Below are 20,465 nucleotides of genomic sequence, written 5' to 3'. Positions count from 1 at the left end.
ATGAGAAATCTAATTCTGGCTTTGTCATGTATCATCCAGGTCCCTTGGAGAGCATCGGTTGGCCCCTCTGGGTTTGAGACTCCTTCTATGGAAAGCTGTGACTTATTTTACAAGGAGACTGACTGTGTCCACTGCAGCACGGTCAGCCCCTCATTCACAGTTAGTACATACATCCTGCGCTCTGTAATGCAAATGTACGAATGTGAAAAGACTGCAGACAAATTTTAATTTTCTTTTCAGAGACCTTTCGTGTGTAATCTTTGCTGTTGCCTTTGTCATTTTTTCTGTTGTTGTTCAACAAAATGGACTGAATGAATATTGTAAATCATGCCAGAATACTTGCTCAGTGACAACTCCTGGATAATATCCGTATCTTTATTTCAGTGTAAGTAATCAAATGATCAAATGTGACTTTAGGGACTACCTGCCCCTGGCACAGTCCATCTGCTGTTCTGCTCAGTGGCTACAGAGTGGGGTCCCCAGTCTATCGAGGAAAATCTTGTGGTGAGGGTGCAGTTCATCTAAGGTTTGGAAAAGGATGTATTCAATTAATATATTACTTGGTCCATTCCCCTCCCTAACGCCCTACCTCTTGGGATAATAACCAAGTTACAAACTCATCCAGGAGAACTGATGTGGCTCTGACAGCCTCACATACATCGACATTCTATCACTAAGGAACATAAAATTCTCCCATGGTAACACCGAGCATGGTTAAGTTTCCCTTTTTCTTTCCTGTTGAAAATAATAAGAGCGGCAACACCGCTGAATGAATAGAAAGCCAGATGCTTACATGAGCCTCAGGCTTTTGAAAACAAAAATGATCCATACCTTCAAAATTCTAGAAGTTTGGAATTATAAGCCTTGTCTAGATGACAAACAAGAATGTGGATGCCAAAAGCTACCTTGCAAAAAGTTAATGTTTGGCCATTTCACAAGTATATTATGCCAGGGAGAGGAAAGAACACTTTCATATCTGAGTCCTCTCATCTTGGAAAATTATGTGCCGATCATACTTAGTATTTCTGTCTTCAGAATAGGGTTTATCCAGTTTTAAAGGATCTCTCTTTTAAGAGGACAAAGCTTTCTCAAAGCAGAGGGCAAGCTATTTTAATAGAAACTGAGGTGTGCATGAAGCTGTAAGAAAAGTCTACAGCGAGGATCTGAATGATGTGCGGGGGACGGGGGAGGGGGCAGAGGCACGTAGGCAATGTGTTCAATGAAATGCATAATTCAGAGTGTGGCCCTACTGTTACGAAATATGCAGGTGTTCAGGGTTGTCTGAAATCAGTGATGTGCTTTAACCTGGATCTTCTGTGGCCTGGAGCTTGGGAGACAAGCTATCAGAGCTGTAAGAAGTCATCTTGTAGGAAAGTACGATTTTGAGTAAAAAGTATGAATTATGGCATAAGTCTTACTGCTTCAGATTGTTCATGCGTAGCTCTAGCAAATGCACCATCATGATAAAACTTTTAAGGGGGTCATTAAATATTCTTTGAAAAGCGAACTTCTTGAAAACCTATTTTTAAGGCAGCCATGAATAGCTATCTGGCATACAGTAGATGCTCAAAAAATACACTTTGAATGAATACGTGAGTGAATAAATCTCATTCCTTCAAATCTCTTCTTTTGATAAACACTGCTGTACTCCTGACCTGTTTGCCACTGCCAGAGGGCCAGGTCCACTACTGATTGGTTTAGGCAAGTCAATGATTCTCTCTGAATCTCAGTTTCCTCACAGGCGAAAAAGTAGGCACTCACATCTATGCACAGGAGAGTGAGAATAAAAATATATGTACGTGAAAGTACTTCATAAACTCTTAGGTATTTCATTATTACTATAACGTGTAATTATAAGTTAGCTCACTTCTCAGTGATAGCTTTCATATATCCTTGAAACTCTGGAATCTTGTGAGGTCTTCCTTGTTACTCTTCTGATCTGTGTTGCAAGGATCTGGCTCTTCCAAGTGGACTGTTCTATAAACCAAATGAGCTTTCCTTGACTATCTTCCTCTTAGTCCTGGGGTCTTAACTAGCCATGTCTGAGAATCATCAAAATGAAGTCATGTTTCATCTATAACTTTCCCCAAAGATCAAATGTGATATTTCTAGATTAACAAGCAAGTACTTCTTGTGCTTCTGCTATAATATTGCACCTGAGAGACTAACATAGGGAAAAAGTTACTTGTGTCTCTCCTGGTGATCTGACATGTTTCTTTTATAGGTTCGAGGACAGCCACAGCATCTATCCCACCATTTTCATCCTGACTTTGGCTGCCAGGAAACTCAGAGTTATGGCTTGTGTTCAACTAACCCCTGGTCTAGATTTTTCAATGACGATATTCTGTCCGTCCCTATTTCATTGGTTGAGTCTTAACCTTTTGTTTTCATCTTATTTAAAATTCAAGTATAATTGACTTATCAGATGTGCCACATGATTCGATATTTTGATACATTACAAAATGATCATCAGCGATAAGTCTGGCTACCATCTGTTGCCATACAAAGTTACTACAATATTAATGACTACATTCCCTACACTGTACATTACATCCTCATGACTTATAACCGGAAGTTTGTACCTCCTAATCCCCTTCCCCTATTTTACCTATCCTTGCTTTCATCTTAATGGTGCTTTGATTTTATTGCATTTGAGTTTTTATGGTAAGCCTGGAATCTCTTTTGGAAGAAGACAGGGTATCAATGATGAACGGAAGAACGAGCGCCTCTACTGCTGCTAGAAGACAGCGTTGCTCCTCGTCCATGAGAATGTTCACTTCCCGAGGTCTCCGTGCAGTTCTTCAACTGTCTTGAAGGGGTGCCCTTCACCCCACAGATCGTCTTAAGTACTTTTTAGGGAATGTGCTTTAACCGGGAAAATATAAACAACCAAGAGGTGCAGTTTAAACAAAGCATTTCAGCGTAGTCACTGAACCAAAGTGCAAGGCACATACTGTGCCTAAAGCCAATGAAATTAAATCTTGCATGAGGCTGAAAATGTTAAGCAAACAGATTCAAATCCCCTAAGTGGATATTCCTGGCAACTGTAGGAAAGTATTTGCAGTAGTTCAGTACAGCTCTGTCCTGCTTTGGGCAAAGCCGACATATGAAAAGCAAACTTACAGAACAGACAGATGGGGGGTGAGCATTCGCATCACAGAGGGACGAAGGGAAGGGTTCCTTCAAATAGCAACCATCCCTAGTTTATTAGAATTCCATTTATAGAGATTCAGTTGACACAACTTTCAGAAACACGCTTGTTTCACGAAATACAATATACCTTAGGAGCTAGCGCTGACTAAAAGGTTTAATTATTCTTCTTTCCCATCTCCAGGGTTTTGCACGTTTTAGACACTTGCCAGTGAAGTGTCAAATGGCAACCTCCACTTTAGGATCGAGCCATTCACGTCCAATATTTTTGTTCTCTTTCAAATTCAATGCCATTTAAGAGAATTGCTAATAGAAAGTATTGGCCTCCTAAGGACGTTCAGCAACAAGCCTTACTGAAGCTTGAAGGGGAGAGGTGCGAGGTCAGCGACACCCAGGCGCAGCCCCTGGGGGCTGGTACGTCTGAATGGGCAGAGCACCTTCCCAGTAATTATACAAACCCCACTGCTCAGGGCTAGTTAGAAAGTGAGCTAAGGACCCTAGGCAGGTTGCTTCACAGGCTAGGAGGTTAAAAAGACAGAACTTAGGTTTTTGAATTTATATTTTTCCACCATGAAGGTCTGGTTGGAATTCATTGTTTTCTAAAACTGTGCATCCAGAGCGTTTAGCTTGTTTTCTTTTGAAAACACTGCTTTCCTAACAGAGCTGAAATGATTCTCTGAGTTGAATGAGTCAGGGTATTGGGAGATTGCCCATGAAAATGGCCAACTTTAAACTCCAGCTCTGTGCTCACTCCCTCTGGACACCAAGTAATACCTGGCAGTACAAGAAGGAGGTACATAAAGGTCTATGTGGTAGGAGAAGCCACAGGCATTTAACGTTCTACATACTTTCCTCCCTCCAGGATTAAAGCCTGGGTCATCTAATCAACTTGGATGTGACCTAGCAATCAAAGAACAGAAGCTAAAAAAGCCCACCATGATCCCAGTTAAGCTTAGTGACAGAACAGTAGGAAGGAGAAAATCGCTAGCCATTTCCACTTGGATGGGTATCTCCTACTGGACAGACTTCACCCGTCTCTGAACACACTTACGGTGGGCTGGCATAGCAGCCTGGTGAGAATAACGTTCAATTAAACATGTCTTCCTCCTACTTTTCCCTTCTCCTCTCATCCTGGAAGGCTTAATCCTGTCTACAGATGCCTAGATGTGATTCTGGATGAAATGAGTTATAGTTACAAAACTGAGAGCTGGGGAGAGCATTGAGATAAAGAGCATGGTGTGAGAGACACTGGAAGTCAGGTCCAGGCCTGCCACTTATTAGCTGTACAACTTTGGGTAAATAACTTAACCTCTCTGAACTTCTATATGCTCCTTGATCAAATGGGGCTGATCATATATATATATATAACACATTTATTATATTAGCTTTATGACACAAATCAAATGAGGCATGTCACGCTGTTAGTATTATTGTTGTTTTCATGAAGGGACCAGAAGCTCTGACCTGACTACAAATGCCAGACTTGCTCTAAAGCAGTGGTCCCCAACCTTTTTGGCACCAGGGACCAGTTTCGTGGAAGACGATTTTTCCGCAGACAGGCTGGGGTGGGGTTAGGGTTGGGGAGATGGTTCAGGAGGTAATGCGAGCGATTGGGGGATGGTTCAGGAGGTAATGCGAGCGATGGGGGGGAATGGTTCAGGCGGTAATGCAAGTGATGGGGGGAGGGTGGTTCAGGCGGTAATTGGAGCGATGGGGAGGATGGTTCAGGCGGTAACGCGAGCGATGGGCGGGAGGGTGTTTCAGGCGGTAACGCGAGTGATGGGGGGATGGTTCAGTCGGTAATTGGAGAGATGCGGGGGATGGCTCAGGCGGTAACACGAGCGATGGGGAGCCATGGGGAGCGATGGGGCGCGCCAGGTAAAGTTTAGCTCACCCGCCTGCCGCTCACCTCCTGCTGTGCAGCCCGGTTCCTAACAGGCCGCAGACTGGTACCCGGCCACGGCCCAGGGCTTGGGGACACCCTGCTCTAAAGAAAATCTGGTGCCTTTGGAGGGTTTCTGAGGCTGGGCATGTTTTAAAAATTGGGCCATAAGAGGGCCTATGGAATCTTCTACAGCCCAGATGTCCAGCTTCTTCCCTGAGCGAGAACACAAGTGACCCTCAGGGGTCATTGGGGATAGACCCGTGTGGTAGGAGAGGATACAGTCAGTCTTTTGAAAGGACCACCCTGCCGTGGAATTGATCAGAAAACACATTCTAACGAACTGTTGAGTGATTACAACTCAGAGGAGGCCGGCTCTTGAAACTACTCCAGAGAGAGGTGCCCCAGTCTCCGAAGAGCTAATTTTGAAGCTGAATGTACGGAAGGAAATGGGGTGTTGGCACACTTCCCACTTCTGCTGCTGCTCCCCTGGCCCTAAAGCCGGCTTCTGGTTTCTGAACTTAAAAGACAAAATGATTTCAGACCCCAATCCAAGAGCCAAAATACTAACATGAGAACTGACAGCGGGAAAAGATAACCTATTTTCATTACCTTCAGAATGATGCAGGGATTTGCTCTGGTGTACATTATAATCCCATTGCTTTGCAGTGTTCGCAGACGCAGGGCCAGTTTAAAGTCCTCTTCTTTGCTATTTTCAGAAAGCCGGTATTTGATGTAACTGTTTCCAGCAAAGCTGAGAGAAGTGTGCCCTGAAAAGACCATGACGAGGAGATATAGATACTTTTAACATCCAGAAACGAGCGGGGACACATGAAACCACCCAACAACTACCAAGCAAGTGGATGAAAGACCATGGGAAGTTAGGGAAGCCACTGAGGAGAAACCATTTTGGATTAAAAACTGTTTCTCCATTTCAGGTCACACTCTAATTTCAAAGTGAAAAAAAAAAATTACTAGTCAGATGCTGAAAAATCTTAGTTCTCTCATGTCAAGGACAACTTGGTATATTCTCTAACCTGAATTTTCTTAGTGTCACTAAATTCCCAATTCTTATTTTTTAAAATTAGCACTATTAAAAGACATCCCTGTATGCCCACCCTCATCACTTAGATATTTAAGAATTTTCAATGCTATGAAACAAGGGAAAGACAAAACCATTCTCAAAGAATATCCAGGGCTTCCCTGGGGGCACAGTGGTTGAGAGTCTGCCTGCCGATGCAGGGGACGCGGGTTCGTGCCCCGGTCCGGGAGGATCCCACATGCCGCGGAGCGGCTGGGCCCATGAGCCATGGCCGCTGAGCCTGCGCGTCCGGAGCCTGTGCTCCGCAATGGGAGAGGCCACAACAGTGAGAGGCCCGCGTACCGCAAAAAAAAAAAAGAAAAAAAAAAAGAATATCCATATTCCCCAAGTATCCTAATGCAGAACAGACAACTTAGGTCATTTGCACAAATGTTGATAAGGATAATGATATAAAGGAAGTTCATGTCTTGTGCAGTCACAGCTCTGCCTTTTGACCATCAATTTCAAGGCTCCCCTTCCTAGAATCTTTAGTTGCACCCACATCACCCAATTCTGAGTTAACCTTCTCTTTTTTTATTGTCTCCATCTTTATGTTTTAACAAGCAAAGTAATGGCTGAAAAGCCCTCTGGCTGGGGGGGGGGGGAAGGGTGGAAAGTGTGGAAATATGCCAAATGGATGATAATCGTGGATTATGAAGAGTTTTCCATATGGAAAGGAGAAGGGAGAAGGGCGGAAAGGGACACCTGAAGTTAGGAGACTTGGCCTTACTGTCACCCTGCAGACCCACCTGCTGTGTACACAGCAGGTGTGTTGGGGTGAGGTCAGCATAAATATCTTTTAAGTCTAAGCCTTAGAAGCCTTCAAAGGCAAGTATGCGGGTGATCTCTTCAGTTCAGGGGCAGCTCCATTCTCGAAGTCAACTCTGAAAGAGCTTTGACTTCCATTTTTAAGAACGGTGCTTGTCTTTGCAAAGGCTGAGTTTCTAGAACCCAGTGCTTAACAAGTGCCTTGCAAATACTAGGTGTATTTATTCCCATTATAATGGCTATTATAATCATCACTCAATAAATATTTCTTGGATTCCAAAATTGGTATCAGTGTGCCTATATTTGAAATACATCTTCTACCAAAAAAAGGGTTCTATTGGTACCAAGAATGGACAGGACTCTTTCTAGAGGAAAGAAGTGGTAGAGCATATGTGAATCAAAAGAAGTACTGAAGTCGAGTGATAAGCAGAAATGGAGGATCATTTGGATTGAGGTAACACAAATACTGATTTTTTTTCTTTCTTTAAGAAACAGAGGTGAGCACCTCCCTCACCTTTTGGGAACACGCAGTTATTTGTACATGTGCAGTGGAGAGTCTCTTGATCTAGGCTGGACTTACCATACAGAAGGTCAACTGAACTGGCTCAGCTTTACCTTCTGTTGAAAGGTGGAGGCTCTGAACATCAAAGGCCATGCCACAGATACTCCGACTCCTCTGCCTAACCAACAGCCTTCTATTTTCCATAATTTCACACCCTTAACATCCATGTGACATGACTGAAACACATGCTGTGACTTCCCATCATATAAGGAGCCCACAGGCATTGCATGTTTCCTGAGCACAGGCTGCAGCTGTAATAAATCTCAAGTATTTGAGGGGGGAGGCTAGCTGGGGTCCATGCGGAAGGAAAACGTTGCATGCAGACAGAATGTGAATTTAGACCCTCGTCACCCTGCCCCGCTCTGCACCTGAGCACTCTCCGAGCTTCCCCGGTGGACACTGGCAGAGGAACGGTCTCCTGCTGGCTTCGTAACCGACGCACTGCATGTCCCCTGGACACGGCTTCTCCACGCAAGGATCGTTGGACCCTGGGCACAGTCCTCCTGTGACAGAGGGGAACACACATGATCAGTAGAAAGGCAATCACTCTACACTCCAGGAAGTCCAGGAAGCACAGGAATGGGTCAAGAGCTGGGCTCTATAGGCTCTGAGCTGAGAGACAAAATGGCCGCCCAGAAGCAGGAATGCCTGCGTGAGCTTCACCCGGTGTGGGTGCCCATCAAACATCCCTGCATCTGCCAAAAGCTCACTGCCAGAGTGAAGTACGTTGGGGGCAAAGAGTCAATGGAGCTCCTCTGTTTAGGCTAAAATATGCTAAGGTTGTGACTGGGCCAACTTCTGGTGAAGAAAGATCATACCACGTGGGCTCTGGTAGTCTTTATTGGATGGGGCTCCTGCATACTGGGGGCCATTTGAATGCATCACTTGAGTTTAGACTTCTTCTATGCTCCTTGCCTGGAGCCCTGAAAATCTTAGGTAGACTTCACAAGACGTCAGCTGTTGTTTTCAGATTGAGGGAAAAAAAGACTTTTCTAAAGAAAAGTATGACTCATTCTAGATTGTGAAAGCACAGCTCGCATCGTTTCCTAATCCCTTCTGCTCCCTGCTATTGTATTGATTAGCTGTAAATGTGCCCTGCTGGCTAATCAAACATAGCAGAATTTTCCTCGGCAAAGGAAGGCTTCCTTTTCACCTGTTCAATGTTCATAGCACAGTGAGATGAAAGGTTAATTCCTCAGAAAGAAAATTCTGGAAGGCAGATTATCTGATTAAGGTGGAATTCAGGACCCAAGGGAGTTTTTCAGAACTGTGGTGACGGCAACTATGGGTCCACCAAAGAAAACGCACTTTCCAAAGGTCTTGGGTATTTCAACTGTAATTAGGCGAGAGTTTAGGTGGTAAAAGGACTGTAGAAAAGAAGACACAAATTGAAAACAACTCACAGCTGGGTTAGCAGTGGACCAAAGAAGCACCTTTTCTCTGTGAACCAGGAACACACTGGGCCTCAGCAGCATCTTTCCTCAGCAAGATCCGGCCCATTCTCATCTTCCTTTCTATAGCAACTCTTTCCTCCTCATTAAGCATATCATTCCATTATACAGTCATTTCTTTGCCCAGGAGAAAGCAGACATTTAATGCTAACTACACATAAACATTTTAGGAACTGTAATCCTGGAGGGGAGAGACGTAAGTATAGCACTAGCAAACTCAGAGTTCATAAATCTTATTTTCCACTGGTTGAGAGCTCAGCCATAAAAGATACTCTTGGCAATGACCCAGCTTACAAAGTCTTAGAAGATGAAGGGATTTTTAACTGAAAATTCGGACTGGTCTTCACAAATGGTTCTAAAAGACCTGAGTGCCCTGAAATACATCTTCCTCATTTCATTCCAAGAAATCTTTATTCCTGCCATGTATTTATCAATATTTATAGAACCTAAAACAGCTGTTCAGCCACCTTATGATCTGTTTCAAGTGGCTTTTGATACCAGATTTTTTTTTTTAATTTTTAATTTTTTAATTTTTTTGGCCACACCGTGTGGCATGCGGGATCTTAGTTCCCTGACAAGGGATCAAACCCGTGCCCCCTGAAGTGGAAGTGCGAAGTCTTTACACTGGACCACCAGGGAGGTCCCTTCAAGAGGCTTTTGATAACCAGTTTTGGAATTTTTGATGCATTCATCCAACAACAACAAAAATTTTAGGGCCAGCGAGGTAATAGGCCTGGACATATAAAGATGAAAAAAAAAAGGTCCCATCTCTTCCTCCCCACAGGAAACAACACACACACAAACACATGATTACAGTACAATAAAGTAACTGCATTGCGAGAGGTATGTGAGTGCAAGGGAAGCCCTAGAGAAGGAACAATTGTGTTTTCTGGGAGAACGTCAGAAGTCCTTGCAGAGGAAGAAAGCATTTTAAAAACTCTGGCTTGAAGGATGAGCTCTTTTGAGTAGCAAGGAACTGTGTTTCTTGGGAATGAATCTACCATCGTTAGTGGCTTGACCGCATGCACGTGTTAATGTTTACTTACGGTAAGTTCACAACTCTCCCAGCCTACTCTGTGCGGTCTCCATGATTGGATTCATTTCCGTTTCTGAGGCCTGCAAACTCCTGGGTGGCTCCTACCTGTTGACTAGTTAGCATGGCCTCAAAAATGGAACCACGCCACAGGGGGGTAGCAATGAGCATAAATGAATCACAGAATTCATCCCATCAAATGGATGTAACTCTAAATTACCTGGGCATTAATTTCCAGTTAGACATGGGAACAGTAATTTATGTATTTAAGAAGTCTGTTCCTTTCCATTCTGTGGACGTGCCTCTTCCCATGTCCTAGTTTAGCCGGCCAAAGGATATCCTTTCTATAAGTGTCTGTGTTTGTTTCTGAGATACAGCTACATATACTACATTCAGAGTCTTTTTTGCCCTAATGCAATGGCTACGTTGCTTAGAAAACTTGCATTATCAATAATGCAGTTTCAAAGCCTCTGTTTGAAAGGGGAAAAGAGGACTAGATAATTTCAAACCCATGATAGCAAAGCTATTTTCTCCTGCCAGGAGTTATGGTAAAAAAATAATAATAATAAAAATTTAAGAAAAATTTTTAAAAAACCCAGCCGTAAGTGCATATAATAAAGGCTAAACACTGTATTTCAGAATAAACACAGCATTTGAGTACTTCTCCCTTTTATTCACATGTTTTGGCCTTTCCTTTTACCACCAGTCCTGCCCTGGTAGTTAGCATTGGGCTTCTCACTTTATCACCCATATCGCTTATATGGGGTTAAAGCACAAAGTCACTTAGATCAGTAACTGGAGTTCAAATTCACAGTTCTTTTTCTTCTTCTTTCCTTATGTCATAACCATAGAACCCATATAGTTAAATTCATTAAATTAATGAATTGCATTAGATCCAGCTCCCCTTATAAAAACTCTAGCTGGAAGACAGATAGAAAATATTTTAATACATTATAATAAGTGCATTCTAAATTAATATAAATATTAAACATATAATAATGTATATTTCTATTCATTCCAGCAGTCATTGACTTTGATAGGTTATTTTTCCTTCCTTTTCTTTTTAATAGGTTTCCTAAGGCAGAAGGGACAGTTCTGGCAAGCGATCTGTCTCTCCATGGTTTAAAAATCCTAGGGGGCCTCCTCCCTGCCTCCCGGCCCGGGACGGGAGTAGCCGTAAACGTTCTGGCTCCAGCGGCTGCTGTCAGTTTGCTCTGTTCACCGTCTGCTCTCTTGTGGCTCAAGGAAGTATGAAGGCAGATTAGAGTCTGGACGTCAGTGTAAATGTAACATGCTCCTTAGCTGGGGACAGATGTGAGCATGTGCACGAAATGCAGTCTTCTCCAAGTCGAGAAAGACTTCTGGTTACTGAAAAACAGGTTTCCCCAAACCAAATACTCCCCACATGCGATACTGTAGTTCTCCCCTCTCTTCAACTATGATAAGAAATTAGGTCCTTTCTGAAATTATTTATCGTGAGAGGGACTTGACCCTCATACGCCAACCCTGAACAATGCCGTGTGTCCTTTGACCTCCGATGTACCCAGGCCTGGGTCTTTGGGACACTTTCCTGGGGATAACAACCCTCTTCCCAGCCAAAGCCGTAAAGTTTCCAGCAACATAGAATCCAGTATGCTTTCAATGGGTGTTGAGGGGTTAACTTGTTTTTAGAAAACATATGCTCACATCATCCCCTTTGCAGAGAAGCACTCATACCTGCTATCGTTAGGAGTCTTAAAGACCCTCTCTCTGGCGGAAGAAAGTGCCTCATCCACTCCTGTACAACCGTTAAGGGACAACAGTGTCTGCTCCCATTGGCTTCTGGGAGGAAGTTTATCTTATTAACTGTCGTTAAATAATCCAGGTTTAATTAACTTGTTCTGTGATCAGTGACAGCTTGGGGGGAATGCAGGCTCTAGACCTTCATGATCTGCATCTCCAGGCATCCATCAGTTTGGTGCCAGAGTGAGCATGAAGGGAGAAAGGTCCCACTTTATCAAACCCACTGACACCATTTGTGGTGAGTCAGGGCAGGGCAGAAGGATCAGATGTTTTTAGCAATTGTCAGAGCATAAAGCAGGCAGAGAAATCTCTGTTTCCCATCCCTAGGTCCCCTCTGGAAGGTGGGGCACTGTAATAGGAAAGGGTGCGGCATTGACAAGCAGCAGCCCTGGATTTTGGCCCTGACTAGTTATTCAACGTATTTCCTGTGTGGCTCTGAACAAGTCACTTGACTTCTCTGGATCTTGCTTTTCTTTTGTGAAAAATGAGGATAATGATTCTTCATAGAGTTGTGAGCGTTAGATGGGCTAATGTATGTGCAAGCAACTTGTAAAGAAAAAAAATTAGAATAAAAACAAATTACTACAATGTCCCCACACTGGAGACACTAGGCTGACAATATGGCAGAGATCTAAACTCCAGTGTAATCCTTTTCTTGCTGTTCTTTCTGGGTCAGATTCACGATTTGTAAACTGACAGATGATATGAAATACTGTGTGCACGGGAGGAGCTTTTTATTAATCAGCGTCACAGGCCATGTGCAGCTGGGTTAGCCCCTCCACAAGCTTATCTCGGGCGGAGGTATTCTTTTCACAAAGTCTCTCTACCAGGAGAAATGTGCCCATGATGTGGCCATTCATCACAAGGTTTCCCACCCCTGAAACTTCGCTCGGTTGGAAATTTAGGTCACTTTCTACAGAGCTGACAATATACAATTCACTTGAGCAGAAGCTCAGAGCTTTGGAACCTGCAGGGAGGAGGAAGGTGATCCTCCCGTGGTTTTAAAAGGGTCTTACTTCCCTATGTATGACTCTCCTCTCCTTATCTCCCCAGAATTCCCACAGCTCCCAGCGTTAAGTCTATGCCTTTAGCTAATACATCAGTATTTAGCTGTGACTATTATTGCTGGCACTTTGAGCTTATTCAACCTCTTGATTTATATCACTGCCTCATTATACTGAGAATCTAATGACTGATGGTAAACATCCTACACCCTGAGTTCGCATGCTTTGCCAAGATGCCACGTCTCGGCCAATGCCACATAAGTCAATAAGCTTCCTTCTTAACTCCTGGCCTGCATGAAGTTTTAAAACACATTCTCCTAAGGTCCCTTGGCTTTGAAGTGGTTTCTTGTGGTTCTCCCAGAAGCACAGAATCATGTTGATTGGTGTTTGCTTGGCTCCACCATATTTTCTGGATGATTCTGCTAAAGGCTGAGTACAGTTTCATCCAACATATCCTCTCTGGGGCAGCTGTGTGTGGATGGAATATATAAGGGGTTATCCACATGGTGAGAAGCTGGTATCACCTCCACACTGGGTACCTCCAAACCTCTCCTGGCACTTCCAGGACTCATGCATGCTGGAGATCAGGGATCTGCAGAGACATATCTGTTGTGAATGAGAAATAAAAACTTTCCAGTTTTTAGGGGGAATCTGGTTAAGATTCGGAGATAACACTAAATTATTCAGAATCCCTGGGGTTGGGACAATGGGCTCTGTCCTTTGAGAATTAGCATTAACAATCCCCAGCCCAAGTGCAAACCCAATCTCAGGTTGTTTTTTTTTTTTTGCGGTCCGCGGGCCTCTCACTGTTGTGGCCTCTCCTGTTGCGGAGCACAGGCTCTGGACGCGCAGGCTCAGCGGCCATGGCTCACGGGCCCAGCTGCTCCACGGCATGTGGGATCTTCCCGGACCAGGGCATGAACCCGTGTCCCCTGCATCGGCAGGCGGACTCTCAACCACTGCGCCACCAGGGAAGCCCTGTTTTATGTTTTTTAAAAACTCATCAAGGCTAAGTTTTAAGTGTCTTACTGCCTTGCAGAAGCGTTCAAAATTTTATTTTATTGTGCTTATGAGAAGTACATCACTGTGGCTGCCTCTCACAGGCTCCTTTTACCTGTCTTACCATATTTTTCCAGGACTGTCCAGACTCCCCACCATCCAACTCAATCCAACTGAGCTCCCTGTTGTTCGCTCAGTACATGATGCCGGTTCTTGGTCCATGAGAATGGGGACCATGTTAGCCTCACTCACCACTGTGTCTCCAGCAGCCCGCCTAGGGCTTGGAAAAGTATTTAATTCACTGTTGAGTGAGTGAGCAAATGAAAGGGTGCCCCGAATCCCTGGGCTTTTCTCTTCACTCTCTCTCTGCTCAAAATACCTTCCCAGGACTATTCATTGCTTCCAACGCCTTTCATGGACTCCTTCAAGTAGGACAGAGGATTCCTTCCTTTATGCTTATTCTGTGCCCCAACTACAGGAATTACAACCCCTTCTAGCTCCTATTTTTCACAGCCAAGGAGCAAAGGAACTTCTGTTGTTTGTCTAGAAAAAGAGATTCAAGGGGTCCTAAAAACTATCCTTAGATGACTGGAGGGCATCTTGTACAGGAGAGGTTAGACAGCTCGGGTTCTGTGTGGCTCTAAATGGTGGAGCTGGGTGACATCACAAGGAGGTGGATTTTGGTGCCCTAGAAGAGAGAAGTTGTGTTAGGTCCATCTTGTGAGGTAGTGATTGCCCCGACTGGGGTTCAAACCTTGGCTGAATTATTGTGCCAGGAGTACAGTGAACAGGATGTCTGTAGTGGGTGGGAGGTTGGACTGGGTGAATTTCAAGTTCCTTTCACATCTGTGCAGAGGTGATAGGGTACAGTGGTTAGGACTGCCAGGTGTGAATCCTAGCTTGACCCTTACTAAGTTTGTGACCTTGAGCAAGTCAACTGACCTTTCCAAGTCCAAGTTTCCTTAGCTTTTGAGGAAAGTTAATGATACCTACCCTTTAGGGTTATGATGAGGGTTAAATGCAATGACACCTGTGTGAAACACAGGACAGTAACAGGTCACTGCTCACTAAATGTTAGTTGCTATGTTTGTCCCTGCCTTTATCTGTGCACTGCACTGCACACGGTTTGTCGCCTCTATTCCTTGGCTCTAATGCTCCTCAGGCTTGAGCACTCCCTCCCCATCACCTACCTAATTCTAGGCATCCTTTCAGACCTAGTGCAGGTGGCATCACCCTCAGTGTTCTTCTCCCTGCCCTGCAAACCCTCACAGTGGCATCATACACCACTGGCTGAGGGCACGGCTGCTGTCACCCTCAGCCCTGCCAGCACAGAGCTCACCCATGGCAGACGCTCCACGCGTTTTACTGGAGCTCCAGTTTCTAGTCTGGGTTCCATATCTGAACCAGGACTAGACAAGTCAGGCATCCACTTCCACTAACATTCTCATAAACACATTGGTCTTAAACTCTGATGGTCTCGTGGCGAGTCCATTCTCTTGGACAAAGCGTCTCCTTTTTGATATATTTCTAGATTAGACTTTTGAAAAATCAATGAAAATTTTCCAAAATGGACAATCATCACTGCCCCATGGGCTGCCCCAATGCTCTGTCCTCTGGCTTCCGCAGAGGAGCTCAAGGGCCTTTATCATTCCCCATCGTTTAGGTTGGTGTCGGGCTTTCTTACCCAAGTGCCAAAGTTCACCGAACATCTAAAGTTTACCAGGAGCCACCGCACGACCTCAGAACTCTCTCTGTAGCTCTCAAACTTTTGTTCAAACGTGATGCTTTGTGGGGGCTGGAATATAATGAGGCTCTTTGGCACTAAATTTCAAGCCTGTTTGCATTTTGTCAAAGCAACTCAGCATTTTGGTTTAAGATGTAAATGATGTTAATTTGACCCAAAAGTCTGCACGAGAGAAAGATGGGTTGGAAGTTGGGAGGAGGGTAGAATATTGAGGCCAAGTCTGTATAAATATTACTACACAGCCCAGAATGGGCAGCTACCTCTATTTATCATCCTAATTATTCCACCAAGTGGTGGAAAAGTCCATTTATTGTATCTGTCAACCTTCTAGGATAAACAGACAAGCAGCAGTACTGGGTGTGCGTGTGTGTGTGTGTATGTGTGTGTGTTTGGGGGCCTGGGGGCATTTACTGACTTCAATTACCTCTCCTTTCCAATAAATGAGCAAATGTCTAAAATGATTAATGCTTTCCTTAACAGTTCTTCACTGTATTTTTATTTACGAGGATACTTCAGAAAAACCGAGAGAGCCATTACTATGATAATTAAGAGTTTGCCCTCTGAACCCAGAGGAAATTGTTTCTATTTTATGTTGATGTGAGATTTCTTAGAGTTTGGTTTCCTCACCAAACTCGCCAGAATTAGAATCACCCAGGCTACATATATAGTGGTTCCCAGGCTCCACCCAAAACCTCCTGCTATATTTGAGTGTGGGTCTCAGTAGTGGGCATTTCTAGTAAGCCACAGGCATAGTGGAGTCTGAAATCCCCTGCTGTTCTGCCATGGGTCTATGAGGTTGGTGATCAGTCAGGAAAAATGGGGTTATTTGAATATTCTTATAGAGTACATAGCACTGGGGTTATGAATCCTATAAAAAATGGAAGAGTTCCTGTTCTTAAGATGCAGGGAATAAAACAAGGGCCCAAGATGAACCTTTATTGAATCAGCATGCCCTTCTCACCAGCCGTATGGCCCTGGGCAAGGCAGGCAGCTACCATATTTATAAAAGGGAGATTATCGTATATCAGCTGCTGAAGATGGGGATTGGGCCAGATGATGTTCTGAGGTGCTTTTACCACTAACATCCAGTATTTTATTTTGCAGCTTAATTACAAGAGGGACTTAAAGGTGCAAAGGGGCTGAGAAGTGAGGCGAGTCTGCACAGAGTTCTTGTTCAGGAAATGCTCACTTTTTAAACCGAGAAAGCCTCCTCTTGGGACGTCTCGGGGCTGAATGGCAAAAACTTCCAGCATTCTGGGTTTCCCGGGAGTGGAAAGATTTATGGGGACTCGAGGACAGGAGCCCTGGGCCAGGATACCACCTTGAAACTCACTGCATTTAAAACATCAGTGTCTCATGCAAAATGCAGAGCAAGACCCCTCTCTCCAACAAAATCTAAATCCCTGCTTTGAAGAAAACTGCTAAGCCTGCCCTCCCCTTGTCTCTTCTTGAAGAACTCATACTCATCCCTCAAAACTTAGAATATAGGTGGTCTCTGGTGCCTAAGTGTCACAGAAAGCTTTCCTCTGGCCACGATAGGGACTCTGTCCTTTTTCCTCCCCAGCATTCCTTATAACACCATTAATGCCAACAGGTACTTGCAACAGCTGAGTTCACAATAGCCAGCTCCTAAGAGCAGGGACTGTGTCTTTTTTCACTTTGAATCTGCAGTGCCTAGGACATTGCCGGTACCACAGTTTTCTACTGAATGAAATGAGTTCCCAGAGCACAAGGATTAATTAGCTGGTTTAGTTTCTCCTGCAGAGTCTGCACTGTCCTGTCTCGAACCTCTTTTGAACCCTGCTGTGAATCACTGCAGGAAGGCTCTAGTGCATAAATCAGTTTGCCTACAAAGGAAATATGGGTAGGGTCTGGACGACCGGCATTCATAAATCCTGCATGTTGGTGGCTTCTGCCAGAAATGCATTACACCTAGCACACATGCTTGGAGTTCCTTTGGAGCTACTTTGGAGCTAATTTACATATTCAACAGTTTGGATATCACTGCATCTACGTGATGAAAACACAAACAGAATTCACTGGGGACCACGAAGTGAGTGGCCAGCACTCTTCTAGGCTGCTTGGAGGTCATCAAAAGGTCTCTCGAGGGAGCTGTGATCTCTGGGGCCTTCCTCTGATGAACTCATTCTCCAAAGTGCAACACAAAACTTTCTACAAGGGAAGAGGGCAGGGGCCCTTCCTGTCCTCAATTACCTAAAGGATGTTTTATAAATGGCTTCTCTTCTGGCCACAGTACCTTTAGGCCAAGTTTTCACTGGCTAGAAAAACTCCAGGTGCAATTTTCTTCGAAGAGGGCAGTGAATTTATGGTGCCATATGTCAGAGAGAGAAAAAGAGGGAGAGAGCAAGGTTTCTTGCTGACCACTGTGGTCATGCGACTCTGTGCAGCTATGGCCTCTGACCAGGGAAGGTCAAGGTTCAGAGACTCTAGTTACGTCGACAAATACAAACCATTCCATCTCTGCCGCTCTGAGGGCTGAATCCACCCCTTGACTGTGCTCCGGAATATCTGGCCCCTGTTTTTCACTGAAGCAAATCCAGCTGCCTTTCCCCTCTGCGATAGCTTCTGAACTTGTTTCCCTGCCTCTGGCCCGGCCCCGTCTAACCCATTCACCTCTGCAGCCAGCAGGCTCTTCATGAAATACAGACCTGATTCTGTCACTTCTCCCCCGTCAAATGAGCCAATGGCTCCCACTGCTTTGAGATAATTTCTAGAACGTCACCCTAGCTAATGGCTCTTCTGTGATCACTGGGCCGACTCACAAGTCTCCTTTGTCATCACTGGAAATCTCTTTCAATCCCCTCATTGTAGGTTGCTGTCTTGCCCCTAAGCCTCATACAAACAGCCCCTCCACTGGAATGCTGTCCCTCCCCTACCTGTTATCACACGTCTAATTCCTACTTTTTTTTTTTTTCACATTGAAATATAGTTGATTTACAGTGACGTGTTAGCTTCAGGTGTACAGCAAAGTTATTCAGTTCTATATATATATATATATATATATATTCTTTTTCAGATTCTTTTCCATTATAGGTTATTACAAGATATTGAATATAGCGCCCTGTGCTATACAGTAGGTGCTTATTGTTTATTTTACATATAGTATTGTTATCTGTTAATCCCATACTCCTAACATATACCCTCCACCTTGCCCCTTTGATAACCATAAGTTTGTTTTCTATGACTGAGAGTCAATTTCTGTTTTGTAAATAAGTTCGTTCATATAATTTGTGTTTGGATTCCACATGTAGGTGATATCATACGATACTTAGTGCAGCCACCGTGGAGAACAGTATGGAGGTTCCTTAAAAAACTAAAAATAGAGTTACCGTATGATCCAGCAATCCCACTCCTGGCCGTATATCCAGAAAAGACAAAAACTCTAATCTGAAAAGACACACGCACCCCAGTGTTCACTGCAGCACTATTTACAATGTGCAAGACATGGCGGGCAGTAAATATTTTGTCCAATGAGTGAATGAACGAATGCATGCATGCCAGGATGGTAATCCAGGCCACCTCTGAAAGCTCAGGACTGGGGAGGGCACCCTCCGAACCGCACTCACCGTTACAGGTGCAGCGCACGTTCCTGTAGAAACGCGGGCACACGAAGCTGATGCGAGCTGTGCTGTAGGTCATGAGCGCGTGGGAATCCAGCGACAAGCCTTGCTCGCAGTGCTGCTCCTGGCAATCCAGCCCGGAGCAGTTCTTCTCCAGGATGGCTGAGATGCGCATGACGTTCTCCAGATGTCTCCTGGCATTGGACAGCTTCTGGATCAGGTAGGCCGGCTTGTAGAACTCACTGTTGGGCGTCTCCACCGCGAACAGCATGTCCAGCTCATGGGTGCCCGCCACGGGCTGGATGCTGATGATATGCAGGCTGTCCTGCTTCTGGGTGAGGACCGCGTTCCGCAGGGTGCGCCGGAACCCGTGCATGTGCAGCCCCACAAAATCCTCGGGGGATACGTTCTCGAAGCGGATGGTGACGGTGTTCTGCAGCATCTCGTGCACCAGCTGCTCCACATGCACGACCACGTCGATGGGCACCTGGAAACGGCCATCACTCACTGACACGTTCAGGATGTACTTCCCGCTGTCCAGGCCTCCTAGGGCGATGATTTTCCCATCATGACTGTTCACCTTGAACAAGCTTTTCTGCTCCGATTTCAGGGCGAATGTGAGGACATCATACACATCTTGATCTGTGGCATGGATCTTCCCAATGACCCCACCAGGAAAGTCGTCCTCCATGGTGACAATGAAAATTTCCAGGGGGATGGCTGTGGGCTTGTGGATGCTTTCCTCGATGACCCGCACGCGGATGTAGGAGTGAGAAACTTGCTGAGGTTTGCCTGAGTCTTTTGCCTAAAACAACCAAGAGGGAGAAAGCCAAGGAAGTAAGAAAAAAAAATAATAATTAAAAAAAGATCAACAAAACTCTGAAGATGTCTGTTCCTTTAACCATGTTTGCTTCTTCCTCCATCCCCTGCCACTATTCTGCAAAATGCTGAGGATGTGCATTTAAGTAAGAGGAGTGATTTATCACCTGGGGTCCCCATATGTACACTCTGTTATGGACAATAAAATGTGTGAACACAGTAAAGCCATGGGGGTGAATTGGGAGGGAGAACAGAGGGTGCTATAGGATCCAGCATGCCCACAACAGGCTGGCCTTGTTTTAATTTTGGACAGAAGCCACAGGGGAACCCCATAAAGTGGCATTCCCACTTGTAGGAGAAATCTTTGTTCTCTTTGGCTTCTTTGCTTTTGATTGGACCAGACAGCATTTTTCTGCACATTTAAGAAAAAACGTTATTTAAAGTGAGAAGTACACAATATCAGGGTTTAGAATAAAGATGGTACACTGAAGGGCAAAATAGGTAGCCTGAAAAAACCCATTTTGACTTCCTTCTTTACATAAGAATTGACAGAACCACTACCCTGAAACAGATCATTACTGAGAACCTGCCATGTGCAATGTGAAGGTA

General features: G+C 44.6%; 1 protein-coding gene across 1 annotated transcript in view; it reads right to left on the bottom strand.

Moving 5' to 3' along the window:
* The window catches only part of FAT3 (FAT atypical cadherin 3), a 707,842-nt gene that overhangs the window by 30,787 nt on the left and 656,590 nt on the right, over positions 1 to 20,465 (bottom strand). The window contains exons 19-21 of the mRNA XM_030883783.2: positions 19,044 to 19,842; positions 7,812 to 7,946; positions 5,645 to 5,802 (exon numbers count right to left, since the gene is read on the bottom strand). Of these exons, the coding sequence (XP_030739643.2) occupies positions 5,645 to 5,802; positions 7,812 to 7,946; positions 19,044 to 19,842 (1,092 nt within the window). The remainder of the gene's footprint in view (positions 1 to 5,644; positions 5,803 to 7,811; positions 7,947 to 19,043; positions 19,843 to 20,465) is intronic.

The sequence above is a fragment of the Globicephala melas genome, chromosome 8 (genome assembly GCF_963455315.2).
Source record: "Globicephala melas chromosome 8, mGloMel1.2, whole genome shotgun sequence".
In the NCBI taxonomy this organism is placed as follows: Eukaryota; Metazoa; Chordata; class Mammalia; order Artiodactyla; family Delphinidae; genus Globicephala; species Globicephala melas.
The sequence above is the reverse complement of the archived record's forward strand: the minus strand, read 5'-3'. Positions and strand labels throughout refer to the sequence as shown.